Here is an 18,118-nt window from a genome sequence, read left to right as displayed (position 1 = left end):
GTGAGAGGCACCAGATGCAATAACTGTTCAAATGGGTAAAGCAATGCTCGGCAGATTTAAATCCTGACTACATGGAGTGGATGGACACTTGAGTAGCTCGCGTCTAATGGAAATCCAGAGAGACAATAAAATGAATAATCTTTTACATTCTGAAAGTATTTTAGAAAGATAATGGCTGGGTTCAAAGGGGTTCTTGCATTACCTTGATGCAGTAATTTCTTGTCGCTCTTGAACTGGACCTTTTTATATTTTTTTTCTTAATTAGCCGACTGCATTCAGATCAAATCCTGTTGAATAAAACAAAGCAGAATTTTCTTTAGAGTTTATTCAGCAGAATTGTACATGCATTCCCCTTTCTTCAACTTGACCTCTTCAGTCTAAAAGTGAATTTATCATCTGGGTTGCCCTGACAACGTATAGGTCCAACATGATTAGAGTACATTCAGATATTACAGTTATTTAACCAAAGGTAATATTTACTCCGTTTGCCACCTAAATATGCACAATAAAATCCACGATTTCTCTTTGGTCAAACATAACACGTCACATTAACACTCGGCCTGGTGAGATAATCTGTCTCTCTGCTGTCATACTGTGGATGTACATGGTGACATGACAGTGTACTGTACAGATTAAGGCAAGTCAAGTGATATCAAACAGAATACAGAGAGGAGAAAGGGATTCAAAACAACTGAAAGGTGGATAGACCGTAGTAAAGAGAGAGTGATGTGCTGTAAAGAGTGTGTGTGTTCAGATGTAGACAGGCTGCTCCTGTGCTGTCAGCAGACGGTACATGGCTGCAGGCATCGTCTTCATGTGGATCTGGAGCAGAAAGAAACCACATGACCACAATTACAAAGCAACACAAAGAGACGTTTCTGACGTTTTTTTTTTTTTTAATCTTTAGAGAATGCATTGATCATTACAGCACGCAAAATAAAAAAAGTACATAGACAGAACAAACATACTGAGGATTGAGTTATTTTAAAAAGGTCCCATGGCATGAACATTTCACTTTTATGAGGTTTTTTAACATTAATATGAGTTCCCCCAGCCTGCCTATGGTCCCCCAGTGGCTAGAAATGGTGATAGGTGTAAACCGAGCCCTGGGTATCCTGCTCTGGCTTTGAGAAAATGAAAGCTCAGATGGGCTGATCTGGAATCTTCCCTTTTATGACGTCATAAGGAGCAAGATTAAGGCAAGTTTGCCCGCCCAGAGCATTTGGCCCACCAATGAGAGAGAGACATCATGGCTTTCAAACGAGCAAAGTGGCAGTTGGTCAAGCCCCCCCCCCCTCCTCCTCCTCTCTCCTCCTAAATAGCTACAGACACAGAAATGGCACATCCTAAGGAAAGCTCATTGTGGGACTGGCTCTAGTGGCTGTAATTCTGCACCAAGGCTGAATTTCGGGAAAGAGACTTCAGATACAGTATTAGGGGACCACTAAGGTCTATATAAAAGAGACTTCAGATACAGTATTAGGGGACCATTGAGGCCTATATAAAAGAGACTTCAGATACAGTATTAGGGGACCACTAAGGTCTATATAAAAGAGACTTCAGATACAGTATTAGGGGACCACTAAGGCCTATATAAAAGAGACTTCAGATACAGTATTAGGGGGACCACTGAGGCCTATATAAAAGAGACTTCAGATACAGTATTAGGGGACCACTAAGGTCTATATAAAAGAGACTTCAGATACAGTATTAGGGGACCACTAAGGTCTATATAAAAGAGACTTCAGATACAGTATTAGGGGACCACTGAGGCCTATATAAAAGCATCCAAAGAGCACCATGTCATGGGACCTTTAAAGAGTTTGTCCCGAGTGTGGTGCTAGTTGAAAGAAATAATTAGGATACCTCCTGTGGGAGATGGGGGAAATTCTACAATCGATTTCATTTGGATATGGCCATATATTTTCTTTTGGGCACCATAAATACTGTAAACGCTCATAAAAGATGGTAATCAGATAATGTCTGAGTCTCAGATACCAGTGGCGTGGCTGGCACAAACAAGTAAAAAGCTCACCTGGTAAATTCAGTGTTATGTACATTTCCACAGCACCACAACAGTCATTTTATAATCACCATCCATTTGTAACTGAATGGTTTGTACAGTAGACGGGCTTCCCCGTCCTCTCATATCCTCTCCTATGATCTGCCAGAACTTTCTGTATTTGGTCCAAAAGTCCAAACCATCCAAAAATTGCTTTCAGACTAAAAACAAACCGGACCAGTTTGATCTGGACCGAGATTTGGTTTGAATCAAACGAGATAGGTGTGAAAGCCCCCTAACACTAAATAAAAACATAAAAAAACGATTTCAGAATTTCGGAAATTCAAAAAGAGACATATTCAGAACTCCTCCTACCTCTCCCATGGCATTAGACAGAATCTGAACAATCTTCTCGTGAGGCGTCGCCACGACACTCTGGCTGTTGATGTCGATGATGCGGTGACCGACGCGGACGCCCCCCCTCTCAGCGATGCCTCCCCTCATCAGGCTGCAGATCTGTTAAAAAAAAAAAAAACACGGGAGTGGACTCAAACTGACAGCCGTGGCAGAGGATAATATATTTAAGCCACCAGTGCCAGTAAAAACATCATAACAAATCGCTGCTCCGTGTCTGTTGCCAAGAAACACACTGGTTTCGGAGTACGGTTAACAAAATAAAAGCTCTTGTTTTAATCGTTAGAAAGAGGGCAGCAGCGTTACCACAGCGATCAGTGGCCATACTCACGATGCCATTCTGGACGCTGAAGCCCAGCTGGTATCTGAGGTCCGGCCTGCGGATGAGCACCATGGTGACGGGAGGACACCGGACGATGTTCATCTTGATCCTGCACTGAGTCTTGAGACCCTGAGGGAACAGAGTCTGGTTAGCTCCAGCAGACAGACATCCCAAAGGTAAAAACACACAAACATGCAGTAGAACAGGAGGAGGTAGTTACTGGTACCTAGGGCTGGGCAATATATCGATATTATATTGATATCGTGATATGAGACCAGATACCGTCTTAGATTTGCCCAGCAATTTTATATTAAAAACATTATTTTTTGTGGTTGCATCTCAGCTTTGTTCTTGGGACCCACATCTATATCTATAAAACTGTGTTAGTTTGAAGTAATAATCTTAAAAAAATGTCATTTAAATACAATTATTACAGTGAATTTTGTAGATCTCGTGTAGTTCCCAAGAGAAGCATGTAAAGAAAATAAGGCGTTAGAAAATGGTTAATAGGTACTATTAACCATTTTGTACCTAAACATGCTTATGTGCCTTGCTCAAAGAAATCTAAAGAATGGAGGGAACAAGTATTGAACCGAGATCAGCGGCGTACCTTGATGATGCTCTGGCAGGTGCTAAGCGGTAAGCCCACCAGACTCGTCCCGTTGATGGTCATGATCTGGTCTCCGATGTTGAGTCGACCGGACTTCTCGGCCGGACCAGCGTGCATCATGCTGGCGATGATGACGGTGGGGAGGATGGACCCCCAGCCCGACTCCACTATCACCACACCCAGGATCTCTCCTTTCTGCTTCTCAATGTAAACCTGCAGGGAACCACGTACAGCCTTCACTCCCACAACTGTCCAAAGACTCCGAATATTCATTTGGAAGTGTTGATGTGAACAGGCTTTCCTATTGCTGGATGAACTATGGAAACACAAGCTTTTACTTTACTGTTCAAATTCAAATCTTTAGAGCTCTCCTAGCTCAAGTAGCAGCCGTGGAAAAAGTATTCAGATCCTTCACCGAAGTAAAAGTACTAATACCACACTGCAGAAGTACTCAGTTACAAGTAAAAGTCCTCCATTGAAAATGTTACTTAAATTTTATTTTATTTATTTTTTATGTTTTCACTTTATTTATGTATTTATTTTATTTATTTTCTTATTTAGTTCTAATTTTTTGGTCCGATCAGATACTTCTTTATCTTACCATATGTATGTCTGTGCTAACTGTCTACGATAAATAAAAAATAAGTAAAAGAAAATGTTACTTAAGTAAAAGTATGTAAGTATCATCAGGAAAATGTACTTAAGTATTAAAAGTAAAAGCACAGTTCTGTCAACTTGGTGATTAATGGTCTAATCATTTCAGCTGGACTTGTAGGCCTGTACATGGTTGGGTAGTTTCATTCATAATAAAACAGTGTATTTTATAAACTACATGTGTTTTTGTGTGAAGTAACTATACTAAAGCTGTCAGATTAATGTAGTGGAGTAGAAGCAGAAAGTGGCATGAAAAGAAAAGACTCCATTTTTTTTACTTAAGTACAGTACTTGAGTAAATTTACTTAGTTACATTCCACCACTGTTGTGACGCTGCACCCACTTTGAGCTTCTCGCGACCAGATGCCAATTCTGAAAAATGTGAGACGAAAGCAGACAGGGAGGGGGGTGGGGGTCTGAGGTGGGACCGGGCTGAGCGTCTCAATTTTACCTTTATACTAAAGCTAGTAACTTCTTTTTTAATTTAATTTTAATTTTTTTTTTTTACGGTCACACAGCTGGGAATCCGAAACCAGCTGCTTAGTTTGCCTTCCAGTGGTTCAAATAACAGCTGGTTGAACAGAAAGATAATGGCACAGGCTCATTTGTATTCAGATATTTATAACTTGACCTTAACTGAAGGGCTGTGTTGTTCTTTATGTAAAGTTGTACATATAAAAAGGTCAATCAATATGTAAAGTGAAATATCCTGTTCAGTATCAGAAGCTTAGTTTTTTAAAAGGTTAAAAAAAAATGAACTCAATTTTAAGCCCAAATAAAGGGAATGAAAAGCTCCTGCTGTGACTGTGCTGCCCCCTGCTGGCTCACTTACATCTCTGCAGTTCTCCGACTTGGAGAAGTGGATGAGGTCGTCGTTGTACATGTCCTGAGTGTTGAGCAGGTCGCTGTACTCCCTCTGGCTCAGATCCTCGGGGTCGATGCCGTTGGCCCTGAGGAACTCCTGGTAGGCCACGCTGAAAGACTGACCGATGGACTGAGCAATCAGCTGGGCCTGGCAGACGGAAAGACAAGGAGGACAACGGGAACCATTACAGTCCCTGTGGGAGTTTGCTCTGCACGGCTTGTTTATATTAGGGCTGCACGATATGAGAAACACATTTATTTGCCATTATTTTTGACTGATATTGCGATATACGTATACAATATTGGAGGGAATGATCTTTTTTTGTGTTATTTGAAATACTGAAATTAAATGAAATGATTATTGTGTGATTTTTGCAAGAATGTGTAAGAAACAAAGATTTTTTTTTCTCTTAGTCTGTATTTTGTATATTGCACTAGTCCATATCGGAATTCGATAAAATTGCGATTAATTGTGCAGCCCTGGTTTATATCCAACTTAAAGACATGGACACATGCATTCACTACAGAGCTTGTGAGGACCCTTATTGAGATAACATATATCCTGATTTGACACTACAAATAAAATTGAATTCCCGACATGATGCATTCCTAACTCAGACTAAACTTAACCTTACCTAAACATAATTCTAACTCTAAAATCAACCCATTTTCTCAAATCAGCTTCTTGCTATTTCTTTTTTTATTATTATTATTATTTTTTGGGCTTTTTCCACCTTTATTTGACAGGACAGCTAGGTGACAAAGGGGGGGGAGGGAGAGAGAGAGGGGGAAGACATGCAGGAAATCTTCACAGGTCGGATTCGAACCCTGGACCTCTGCGTCGAGGCATTTTTATCACTTTTTTCGACATACTATGACTTTTCACTTATCACTTTTTGTTTCATATTTCTGCACTTTCATAAATATTTCTCACAGCTCTCTCTTCTTTACTTATTCATACTTTCAGCTAGAAAAATTCAAACCGTACAATGTTCTACATATTTTAGCATTATTGAACTTTTAAAGCCAATAATTTTGTTTAGCGTTAGCTTTTCAAAATACTTTAAATATTCCACATATTTTTTACATTAGTGGTGTTTTCCAACTTTCCAATGAAATTCCTACCAATTAATATTTTTACTACTTCACCTTCTTCATTTAAGTCAACAATGCAGTTTAGCTTTTCAGCAATCACATGCATTTTCTGCAAGAAATGCATTTTCTAGTCTTCACTATAATTCCATCCATAAGTAACACAATGACAGAATGTATGACTGATTTGGTAATAATGTTATCAAAAAGTTTTGAAACCACTGGTATATATCCTTCAAAAATCCTATGAAAAATCGAGGAAGGGATGAAGTGACCCTGCCCGGAGGAAGCCCAGGGCCCCCGTCTGGAGCCAGGCCCAGATGGAGGGCTCGTCAGCGAGCGTCTGGTGGCCGGGTTTGCCACGGAGCCCGGCCGGGCACAGCCCGAAAAAGCTACGTGGCGGACATCTCTCCATCCCATGGGCCCACCACCTGTGGGAGGAACCGCTGGGGTCGGGTGCGCTGCCACATGGGTGGCAGTGAAGGTCAGGGGCCTCGGCGGACCAGACCCGGGCAGCAGAGGCTGGCTCTGGGGACGTGGAATGTCACCTCTCTGTGGGGGAAGGAGCCGGAACTTGTGCGGGAGGTGGAGCGCTACCGGTTAGATCTGGTGGGGCTTACCTCTACACACAGTCTCGGTTCTGTCTGGTCGATAGTCAAATCTCAGGTTGAAGAGGAACAATGCGGATTCCGTCCTGGTCGTGGAACAACGGACCAGATCTTTACTCTCGCAAGGATCCTGGAGGGAGCCTGGGAGTATGCCCAACCAGTCTACATGTGTTTTGTGGATCTAGAGAAGGCGTATGACCGGGTGCCCCGGGAGATACTGTGGGAGGTGCTGCGGGAGTACAGGGTGAGGGGGTCCCTTCTCAGGGCCATCCAATCTCTGTACGACCAAAGCGAGAGCTATGTCCGGGTTCTCGGCAGTAAGTCGGACTCGTTTCAGGTGAGAGTTGGCCTCCGCTAGGGCTGCGCTTTGTCACCAATCCTGTTTGTAGTATTTATGGACAGGATATCGAGGCGTAGTCGGGGTGGAGAGGGGTTGCAGTTCGGTGGGCTGGGGATCTCATTGCTGCTTTTTGCAGATGATGTGGTCCTGATGGCATCATCGGCCTGTGACCTTCAGCACTCACTGGATCGGTTCCCAGCCGAGGAGCCAGTTGAGGTGGTTCGGGCATCTGGTAAGGATGCCCCCTGGGCGCCTCCCTAGGGAGGTGTTCCAGGCACGTCCAGCTGGGAGGAGGCCTCGGGGGAGACCCAGGACTAGGTGGAGGGATTATATCTCTAACCTGGCCTGGGAACGCCTCGGGATCCCCCAGTCGGAGCTGGTTAATGTGGCCCGGGAAAGGGAAGTTTGGGGTCCCCTGCTGGAGCTGCTACCCCCGCGACCCAACCCCGGATAAGCGGATGAAGATGGATGGATGGATGGTATATATACTCACGTAAAGGATTATTAGGAACACCATACTAATACCGTGTTTGACCCCCTTTCGCCTTCAGAACTGCCTGTGGCATTGATTCAACAAGGTGCTGGAAGTATTCTTTAGAAATGTTGGCCTATATTGATAGGATAGCATCTCCCAATACCACTACACCACCACCAGCCTGCACAGTGGTAACAAGGCATGACGGATCCATGTTCTCATTCTGTTTACGCCAAATTCTGACTCTACCATCTGAATGTCTCAACAGAAATCGAGACTCATCAGACCAAGCAACATTTTTCCAGTCTTCAACTGTCCAATTTTGGTGAGCTCGTGCAAACTGTAGACTCATTTTCCTATTTTTAGTGGAGATGAGTGGTACCCGGTGGGGTCTTCTGCTGGTGTAGCCCCTCCGCCTCAAGGTTGTGCGTGTTGTGGCTTCACAAATGCTTTGCTGCATACCTCAGTTGTAACGAGTGGTTATTTGAGTCAAAGTTGATCTTCTCAGCTTGAATCAGTCGGCCCATTCTCCTCCATCAGTTTGGAGTTCAGGAGATTGTTTTGACCAGGACCACACCCCTAAATGCATTGAAGCAGCTGCCATGTGATTGCTTGATTAGATAATTGCAATAATGAGAAAGTTAACAGGTGTTCCTAATAATCCTTTAGGTGAGTGTATAACTAAATTACTACTTTAAATAATGCCACAGTCAGCCATGGTGGTTTCTGTTTGCTGTCACCCTACTACAGCACTCACACTCACAAATGGGGTAAAAAAAAAGATTTCCTGTGGCAAACAGTATGATTTATATGATTAGGATAGTACAACAATAACAGATTAATATTCAATTACTCACATCCTCAGACTCGAAGACGTGACAGATCATCCTGTACAGCCGTCTGTCATCGTGGCTCATGGTGGTTTGCTCGGCTGCGTGGTCCAGGTTTTCCTGTGCGCTGCGGGAGCGCACCATCTTTCCCCGAGCCATCAGCACCACCATGTTACCGATGTCGGCTATGTAGGAAATCGTCCTCAGTGGCAGGTCCATTAAAGACTCCTGGGATCCAAAAAAAAGTTATGGAGGTACTCTCAATTAATCCTCAAATTTCTGTGTATGATGACGTTGTCGTCCCTCCAGAAGGATTTAAGGTATATATATATATATATATATATATATATATGATACAGATATTTAAAATTTTTAATAAAAAGAACAAATATAAAATAGGAATCTAAAAAAAAGGGGGCATCTTACAGATATGTATGCTTATCGATCCAGATCGATGTATCACACCTCTAATATATAGACTTAAGGTAAGGAATGCACGTTGTCATGTCTACCTGAGTGTCTGCATTGAGGACTTTGATCCTCTGCGTGGACATGAACAAATCAACCTCAGCAGTGGACGGAGGCTCCCCGTCGGGGCTCTGCACAGCCGCAGAGAGACAACAAGAAGAGAACAGAAGAAGCAACAGGTTGATGAAAGAAATCAAAGGAGAGCAGAGCAGGCGTCACAACTGTTAAGAGCCATCGCATCTAACGGCTACAAATAAAGACTAATGAAAGCAAAAACACAGACGGTGACACAACCTGCATGCGACAAACAAAAGAGTACAATCAATGTCAATCACAACTGCACCAACGTTCTCGTCTAACACACATTTGTCGGAATCTTTTACATGAAACAGAATCACAGAGAGGCAAAGAAAACAAACTAAACTTACCTTTTTCCTGTTCTTTGCCTGCTTCTGAGCAGCCTGCGGTGATCAGAAAGCACAATAGAGACTCAGAAAGACGACAGTATAAGAAAACAGCTTTTTGGGTGCATCGACAACAGCCCAATCGCCTCACTGTAGACTCTCTCCATTCCAAATGCCAAATTAAAGAACAAAAGGACCCTAAAGGTGTATGCTGTGTATGTGCGTGTGGGAGGACAGTGATGTTGCCGTTTATCACATCTGGCATCAGCAGGCTGCCAGAGGCCTCTGCAGCAAACATGATCAAAAGTTTCCTCTTCATCAATGTGACACAAAACCACCCTGAAGACAGACAAGCGGCCTCATGTGTTTGTGGCCGACGCCTCATGACAGCTCGGGGTTCGTGTTTTCAAATGTTGGATTATGCCACCATGTGCTCGCTGAATCTATGTGGTTTCAAGGTTTCAAATGAATACCTGTCCACTCACCTTCATCATTAGAGATTTGATTAAAGTGGATTTCATTTGTGAATATTTATATTATATATAACAAATATTATGGTTGTAGGATGTGCAATATCTGAGAGGGTACAGGGGCAATATTTGTAATTTGACATGGTATTGCTCAATTATGAATTTGGGCATTGTGCAATACAAAAGTTACTGACCACAGCATGATTTTATGGGAAAAGTGCAATCTGGGCAGAATTAAGTGCAATATGAGGGGAAGTATGTGTTGTGGGTTCTCTTCTCTTCTGCTGGGAGTGTGAGGAAAGGTAGGGGAGTCTTGTGTGAACACATGGGATGACATAATGTGTGCTCATGTTTTATGCATGTTTACTGTATGTTTACTGCGTGTTTGTGTGCGTTGTGTCGCCATTTTCTGTTGTGTCGACTGCCCAAGACGATTTTCTCCGATAGGAGACAATAAAGGCTTATCTTAAAATCAAAATGACCGTAGTTTCTACCTGGATCACTGTTAATGTTTATAGTAACACTTGTTCAAAATGTGTGCTCGAAAAAAAAACATTAACATTAAAGTGGCTGTATGTTGGGGTTTTGGACTGGTGGTCTGACATAACAAGACATTTAATCACATCGGCTTGGGGTCTGGAAAAATGGGCTCTTTTTAAAAAATACTATTTTCTGACATTTGAAAGACTAAACAATTCATGCTGCTTTAAATGGTGATAATCAGACCACTATTAAGCTGACGCATACCGCTAACTAGTATTTATTTACTCATGAAAAACACAAAATTGTTAACACTGTTGTTGAGACCCTCCCATATGCCCTCGAAGCCCGGTGCAAACATTACAATTGGCTCATTCGAGATGAGCCAGGACTGCGCAGAATCAATTACCGGCGATCGCCGCCCAATGCATGCCGGTTAGATTTGTGTCTGACTTGCTCCGACGTCATGCACACGTGGTCAACGATAACCTCACGATCGACATGACAACGTTCTATCCAAACTTTTAAGTGATTTTGGATTGATATTTGTCTGATTTGAAGACTTATTCTGTGTTGCGTGGGTGATGGTGATGTTTAGTTGTCAGAGAGACTAAATACATTGAGATTACAGATCATCTACGGTCTGCTGTATATTAACATCAGCAACAGATCGGGTGTAGAGCATTTCAACAGGCTACTCTGTAATAATCAAAACAATTGGAGACTGCAGTGCTTACAAGCTGATATACGTGTCTGATAACATTTTAATAAATCAGAATCGGACCTAACAGGATGGGAGTGTTTCTGTGACATCAAGTTCAGACTGAAGGCTGCTTGAAATGGCTGTAAACTGTCCGACTTGACTGCAGCTTTTTTTTCACGGCCCCCGGCTGCTGCCGCATGCTCCCGTCCACTTTACAGGCGAGACGCAGCTCATCTTGAACAAGCCTAATGTTTCTCATTTTAACCACGCCTCTCAGCATCATCATGATCTCAAGATGGACTCCTGACCTGTGGTGGGCGTCACATCATGTCACCGGCGCAGTGCTCACTCAACATACAAAAAACTACATTACATCACTTCCAGAAAACAATAAGGAGAGCAATAAGGACATAACAGCATTACTGATCGGTTTCAAATAGTCTCTGGTCTAGCAGCTATAAACAAAGAAACGGTCAGCACGTTAGTGTCCCGTTCCCTACTGAGCCTGTAACCGCCAGGCCACAAACGTTATCATCACTTCACTCAACTGACTTTAGCAGTTTAGATAACAGACACTCTACTGTCCTGCTGTTATTACAGACATGTGAACTAACCACCGACACTGGACTCACGGCTGTGCACCGCTGCAGAATGAAACGGAAAATCAGATTAATTTACAGCCGGAACGCAGTGCTGGATCATTCCGTGATTAACCCCTGACTTACTATGTAAATGTACTGTACTTAACTTAGTAGACATTTTTGGTACTTGTACTTTCCTAAAGTATTCCTATTTTATGCTACTTGGTACTTCTACCTCACTACAAATCAGAGGCAAATATTGTACTTTTTACTCCACTACATTTGTCTGGCAGCTTTAGTTACTTTTCAGATTACAATTTGTTATACCCTTCCTGTGCAGTGAAAACCATGTAAATACAAATGTGGTAATTTTGAATTAGAATGTTTGAGTAACCGAACCCCTTCCTCAGTTCCAAACACAGAGGTTTATAGAATTTAAATTTGGGGGAGAAAAAAAAGAAAGAAGAAGAGGTACTCTGAATCAGCCACTTCTTCGAGTCGCATCACTGCCTCCCTGCAAGTGAGATGCCAGCTCACCCAGCCTGTGAGACAGTGATCTAAAAATGACTGTGTATCCCCTCACCATTACACCGTCTCTAAATGTCTCCCTCCCTGTAGGTTTCTCAGACCTTAATGGAGGCAATGTCCTGGATCTGTCAGTCAACCGTCCAGAAAGCAGAGTTTGGCTCATCTCCTCTAACTTTCTTCCCTTGTCTCTCCAAAATGCCCATCTCTCCCGCTCACACAGTTCTATGTCTGAATGCTACACTGTCCCTGTAAGCCATCTTTCACACTCACTCCCTGACACCAGCTGCCCTCAACTGACTCCAGCTACATTCACACAGGGAGCGCAAATGTGTTTTTTTTGCATTACCAAAAATCATCACCGGATATTTCTTCTTATGTGAATCCATGTCAAATCATGCGTGATACAAGCCGCATTTACATGTGCTGATGTACTTAATGTTTAATCACCGTGATCGGAGTTAGAAGTGTTTTTCCTTAGCGTGATGCATGTGACATCATGCAGTGCGACTGCAGCAGAAAGCGTGGTCTACAGTCCCATGCATCACGCAAAGGAAAAACACTTCTAACTCCGATCACGGTGATTAAACATTAAGTACATCAGCACATGTAAATGTGGCTTGTATCATGCATGATTTCACATGGATTCACATAAGAAGAAATATCCAGTGGAGCCGCGGAGGAGCAGTGATGTGTGGATGATGCATTGTGCACAAACCCGGGCACTTTTTTGCCCGCTGGCTGGGTTGCCTGCTGAGGGTTTCTGACTTTAAAAGAGCCAAATATGAAACAAACCACAGTTGCATCACTGATGATGTGTCCAAGCGTGTTAAAAAACGTATCTCCAAACCGAGGAGCTGCGGGTTTGCTCTTTGAGCCCCTTGAGGTCATTGAGTGACAATGCACGTTATGGTCGATACAAAAATAAAAGCTTACCTCATGTTTGATAAACACATTCTTTGATTAGTCACTCTCTCCTCAATCACTCAGCATCCACACATTTAAAAAAAGATATCTTTGGATCTACACGATTCAAATAAATGACCTGGTTGACATTAAAGGAGTCCAAGTTTTGTATTGCTGGGCCATTCCATCAAATGGGAATAACCTAGATGCCTTGTTTCACCCAAATGCAGCCTAATGTATTTGGAATATTTTGGAATTATAAAACTAAAAATTGGGTATTGTTGGGAGATTCTTGAACATGACCATGTTGTCAAGAAAGAGGCTGTGTCCGAATACACTCCCGATTTACTGGGGAATCTCTAGGCACCTCCCGATTTGATTAGATTCTGGCTACAATGCGATGGACAAAACGATTGTTGATTATTATTATTATTATTATTATTATTATTATCAGCCATCCTGAGAGCTCCACCTTTGAACGTACACATGTTCCACCAAAACGCAGAGGCTATTTTGCAGTGGCACCGTGGCTCCGTCCGGCGCTTAGCGCCACCCAAGACGATTGTGAGTAGTTTAGAGAAATGCCAATAAACCAGAGCATGTTTTTCTCCCATCCCCGAATGCTGTGTGCTAGCCAGACCCTCCCCCGCAGCGCTGTGGGGGAAGGTCTGACAACACGAGACTATAAAGAAAATAGTGAGTGAACGATGGAGTGATCTCGGACCCGGCCACATATTGTCCTGTTCTTCCTCCGCTACGATATGACTGCAGGATGAAATCAAATAAGCTGGAGCCTGCACTCACCCGGACTCTGTTCATGGCCTCTTGTGCCTGCTGCATGCGGGCGCTCTTTGTGGGCGTCCTCTCTGAGAGCAGGTGGGTGCAGCCCAGGTAGGTCGCTGCAAAGATGATGCCGTCAATAAGGTCTTCGGGGTCGCACGGTCCTGGGACTGCATGAACCACATGCACTCGTTAGCCACATTTACACACAAATGCATATAACATACTGGCACACAAACATACAAATTATAAAGTGAAGATATGGCAATGATCTAAACCATTTAACTATACACAACATCTACAATATACAGTAGGTACATTTTTTTATGTGAGAACACAGCCATGACCATAAAAGAAATGAAACGTAAGGGACTGTAACATGTAATATTCATCTTTATGTCAACAGATGAAAAGAATGGAGATGGAGCTGAGAATAATATTAGGATTTTTATATGCGAGTCCACTCACCATCCACAAATGTTGGAAACGAAGGAAGAGATCTGCGAAGCTGAGAAGGCACAAAAAGGGAAACCTCCATCACCATCCTTATTATTTCTACTCACGTACTGCAGGTCTCTCATTAAAAATCTGCTTCTAAGACTTTTACTGCTGCCAGCCATTCAGTTGCTGGCAGATTAACAGGTGTTAATCTGCCAGCAGCTGAATGTAAAAGATGCCTGTCTTTGCTAAACATTTCATCCATGTTGCAATAGATTCAGTGAGTGCCCATTTTTTAGCCAGTACTAGTTTACATTTCGGCAAATTGACAGCATTAAAAGTATGCAGAATTAGCTTTTAGAGGTTCCCTGTTTGAAATGTAATAATGGATTTGCAGACAACTGTCACTGGATTACTTTGATACTGATGAAAGCTTCAAGAGTTTTTAGAAAGGTCTCTTTTTCTATATTTTATGGATTTCTGGATGTTTATTGGCTCACCTCCTGGACAGAGGGCTGCTGTGGAGGAGGTTGTGGCTGAACTTGAGGCCGCGGTCGCTGAGCTGGAAGCTGCTGCTGATGTTGATTCTGTTGTTGATGCTGATGTTGATTCTGTTGTTGATGTTGACGTTGGTGATGCTGATTCGGCGGCATGTGTGTGTAGGGTTGCGGCTGTGTGTATGCCTGCGGCGGCCTCGCCGTGTCCCTCTGCTGTGAATGGTGGCCGTGGTGGGGGTGATGGCTGTGTTGGGGCTGCTGTTGGGGATAATGTTGAGGGTGAAGTGCTCTGGCTGACTCAACTCTCAGCGGACTCTCCGGCTCCCGAACTGGAACCGAGGCGTAGCGGGATGGAGACTCAGACGCCGACTGACCGGGGGAGTGAGGAGAAGACAGAGAAGGAAACGGAGAGAAAATAAGAGTGTTTTTGTATATAGTCCTTTTAAAACTGCAATGCATCTACAGCAACTCAGTTGACACCTTATTCAGACGATGCATGCACATGATTCAGGATTTGGGCATTAATCCAAGTAACACAAAGTGAAATGAGAGCCAGGGATGTAAATGTTGCTGTAAAACTTCCCGAAAGCAATAAAAATCTAATTTAATTATTGCAACACTGCAGACTAAACTCCTTGAGCAATGTCACTTATCAGCACAGCCTTAAAGGGATAGTTTGGATATTTTGAATTGGGGTTGTACGAGTTCTTCTCCCCAGTTTGGAGAAGCAGGCAGGAGTACCGACACGGAAGCAGCATCCGTATCTTTGGAGATATATCTTACATTAAAAAGAAAAACAGTAAGCTTTAAGGACTACCTTAGTCATACTTACATGGTCAGCTGTAGTCGGCAGTGGGTATACCTCCTCTGTGGGGCTGCCCTCCTGTCTCATCACCCAGATGGGCTCCACAGGCTGGTCAGGTGTGTAGGGGGAGCGCACTGTCTTAGTCTTCACCTCCTCAATCGCCTCCTTAATGTCTTTAATCGCCAGGGTGATGGCGTCTCCTGAGCCCCTTGAACCTTCTTCCACTTGGAGACTTACTGCACTCCGCTCTCCTGAGCTGATCTGCCCAGAATAGGGGCTCTTGGCCTGGGTTTCTGCTTGTCTGGGCACCTGCCTGCGACTTTTTGGAACGGGACTTTGATCGGCGCTGTCCCCCTCGCTGTCAGACTGTCCGTCATAGTGGTGCAGCCGGCAGCCAACGGAGCGGTCCAGAGGGGAGTGATGTGAGGGGCGCTCTCTGCCCTGCCTTGGTGCATAATGGGAGCCCCTGGTGGGGGAGCTCGGCGCCCCTTTTTGTACATTCTCCTGTCTATGGCTGGTAAAGGGCTCTTGGCGGGACTCCTGCTGGGCCTCATTAGACTCAGTCCTCCAACCAGACTGCCTGCGAGGTTCTCTGTGTAACTCGGGGTAGGAGGTCCTAAGGGGCTCAGGAAAAGAGTTAGGATGGGATTTGGGCTCCGAGTACGACTTGTAGACAGGCTCTGGGTACGATTTTTGGTGGGACTCTGTATAAAAGTCTGCATAGGTTTTCGGATAGGAGTCAGAACGGGACGTAAAGTGAGACAGCGAGCACGACTCAGAGCAATCATCATCTTCATCTTCAGGCAGCAGGTCGTTGTCGGGCACAGGGCTCATGCTGGTGTCCTCACTGAAGTGGTCCAGCTGGGGGAAAGGTGGAACCTCCGGGGACGAAGGAGGAGTCGGTGACTGGAGTGGCGGCGGGCTGTGGAGAGGTGCGTCCATACTAAGCGAGGCGGCGCTCTCCGTGTCAGAGCAGAGATCAGTGATTTCGCTTCCCTGAGCTGCTATGTCCTCCGCTACATCCTCCATTGCTTCTTCCTGATCCTCCTCCACTCTCTCTGCCCCTTCCTCTGCTCCGTCATCGACTGTCTGCACGTCGTTATGGCCGCAGCTGGAGTGACCTGGGGTTGGGCGGTGGTCTTCATCATCCTCCCCCTGTTCTTGATCTTTATCATTCTCCTTAACTTCCTCCCATTCCTCTTCACACTCTACTTTACACTCCTGGAGGTCCTCTTCTGCCTCAGCAGGCGGAGTGTGCTGGGGGTGAAGTTGCATGTTTTGGGTTGCAGGACCAGTTGAGAGGTGGGTGGGGGTGACAACGGTGACGGGAGTCAGGTGAGGAGATCCCCTGTCCTGCAATTGGTCGGTTACAGGATCGTCCGACGAGCGTTGCTGTACCTGCACGTCTGCTGGACTCTCTCTCTCATCCGCAACAGGCGAAGAGTCCTGCATTTCTCTGATTGGTTGCCTCGGTCTGTGCCCTCTGAGTCGGGGGTTGGGGTCGCCATGACGGCGGTAACGCGTGACAGCAGGGCGGGTTTGCTGGACGGGACGGGGCTCAGGGTCTCGGCTCTCGTCCCCGTCTGGCCTGGAAGGAGCTGCCGCTGGGCTCAGACCAGGACTCTGAGCCTGGCCCTGCCCCGATGGAAGCCGCCGGCGATGCCGATTGGGTCCGCGACCTGTGGGCGGTTGGTGTTGGTGAGGAGGCTGATGATGATGATGGTGATGATGATGGGGATTCAGTTCCCCATCCTGGTTGAGCATTTGACACGGCCTCCAGGACCGACGTACAGGAGGTTCCCCGAGAGACGTCCCGTTGGGCTGCCTGCTCCTCTGAGCCACCTTGTGCTCCTCGCCTGCTTCCCCGGATGCCTCTTCCTGATACCTTTGGCTCATGGCTGGGGTGTGATCCGACTCCAATTTTCAGAACATGCTCCCCTTATCTCCAAGAAAGCCCCGCTCATAGTACAGCCTGGAAGAGACGGAGACCGGGTATGAACAGAAAAAGCCTAATTACACACATAAGAGGTCCAAGGAAAGTTTACATGTAAAACAGAAACATTATTAGGGCCTAGATATTGAACATTAATACTTTTTTTAAATACAGGCCAAAATGTTTCCATATCAATCAGTATTCAAACGTCGCATTGATTAATTTTGATTACTGATTCATCTGTTGATTATGTTTGATCAAACATTTAGTCAATAGAATGTAAGGAAACTAAAAAGAAATATTTTGAAAATCGATAAATCAAAAATGTCAAACGTTAAAAATGAGGATTTGATGCTTTCTTGTTTCATATCATTGTAAATTCAATATCTTTAGGTTTTTTTTACTGTTGGTTGGACAAAACAAGCACTATAAAGACATCACCATGTATCAGGAATATTGGCTTTTTGGAATATTGTTTGACATTCTTTAAGATTATTTATTACCGCCTCAGTATGCTTCAAACATGTCACTGTCAAATCGTCTAACAACATCTGAAACCCCCTTTGAGGAGTCGGAGAGATTGGCCAGGTACACGGACATGTGAAAAAAGGTCGGAGTTTCAACTTCTCTTGCAAGCTCTATTTATTCATTATTCACACAACTACTTCTGCAGTTGTCCACATTTGTATGATTGATTGTATACATTGGGAAAACAGCTAGCAAAGACATTCCTAGAGCTGGATCAGGGGATGCAGCAAAGAAGAGCCCAATTCCCCCTTTTCACTGCGGTTCATCTCTCTCACACACTCACACACACACACACACACACACACACACACACACACACACACACACACACACACACACACACACACACACACACACACACACACACACACACACACACACACACACTT

The 18,118-nt window shown here is 44.3% G+C and overlaps 1 protein-coding gene across 1 annotated transcript; it reads right to left on the bottom strand.

Moving 5' to 3' along the window:
- Positions 1–402: 402 nt before the first annotated feature.
- LOC144530958 (uncharacterized) lies at positions 403–17,164 on the bottom strand. The gene is made up of 12 exons (XM_078270790.1): positions 15,296–17,164; positions 14,467–14,856; positions 13,997–14,036; positions 13,553–13,698; positions 9,108–9,140; positions 8,724–8,810; positions 8,239–8,439; positions 4,835–5,014; positions 3,349–3,561; positions 2,748–2,867; positions 2,378–2,518; positions 403–822 (listed from the first exon to the last, which is right to left on the bottom strand). Exons 1-12 carry the CDS (start codon positions 17,162–17,164, stop codon positions 751–753), a joined length of 3,492 nt encoding a protein of 1,163 aa, XP_078126916.1. The 3' UTR covers positions 403–750.
- Positions 17,165–18,118: the final 954 nt, after the last annotated feature.

Source organism: Sander vitreus, chromosome 16, assembly GCF_031162955.1.
Source record: "Sander vitreus isolate 19-12246 chromosome 16, sanVit1, whole genome shotgun sequence".
NCBI classification, from domain to species: Eukaryota; Metazoa; Chordata; class Actinopteri; order Perciformes; family Percidae; genus Sander; species Sander vitreus.
This window is presented reverse-complemented; position numbering and strand designations above follow the sequence as displayed.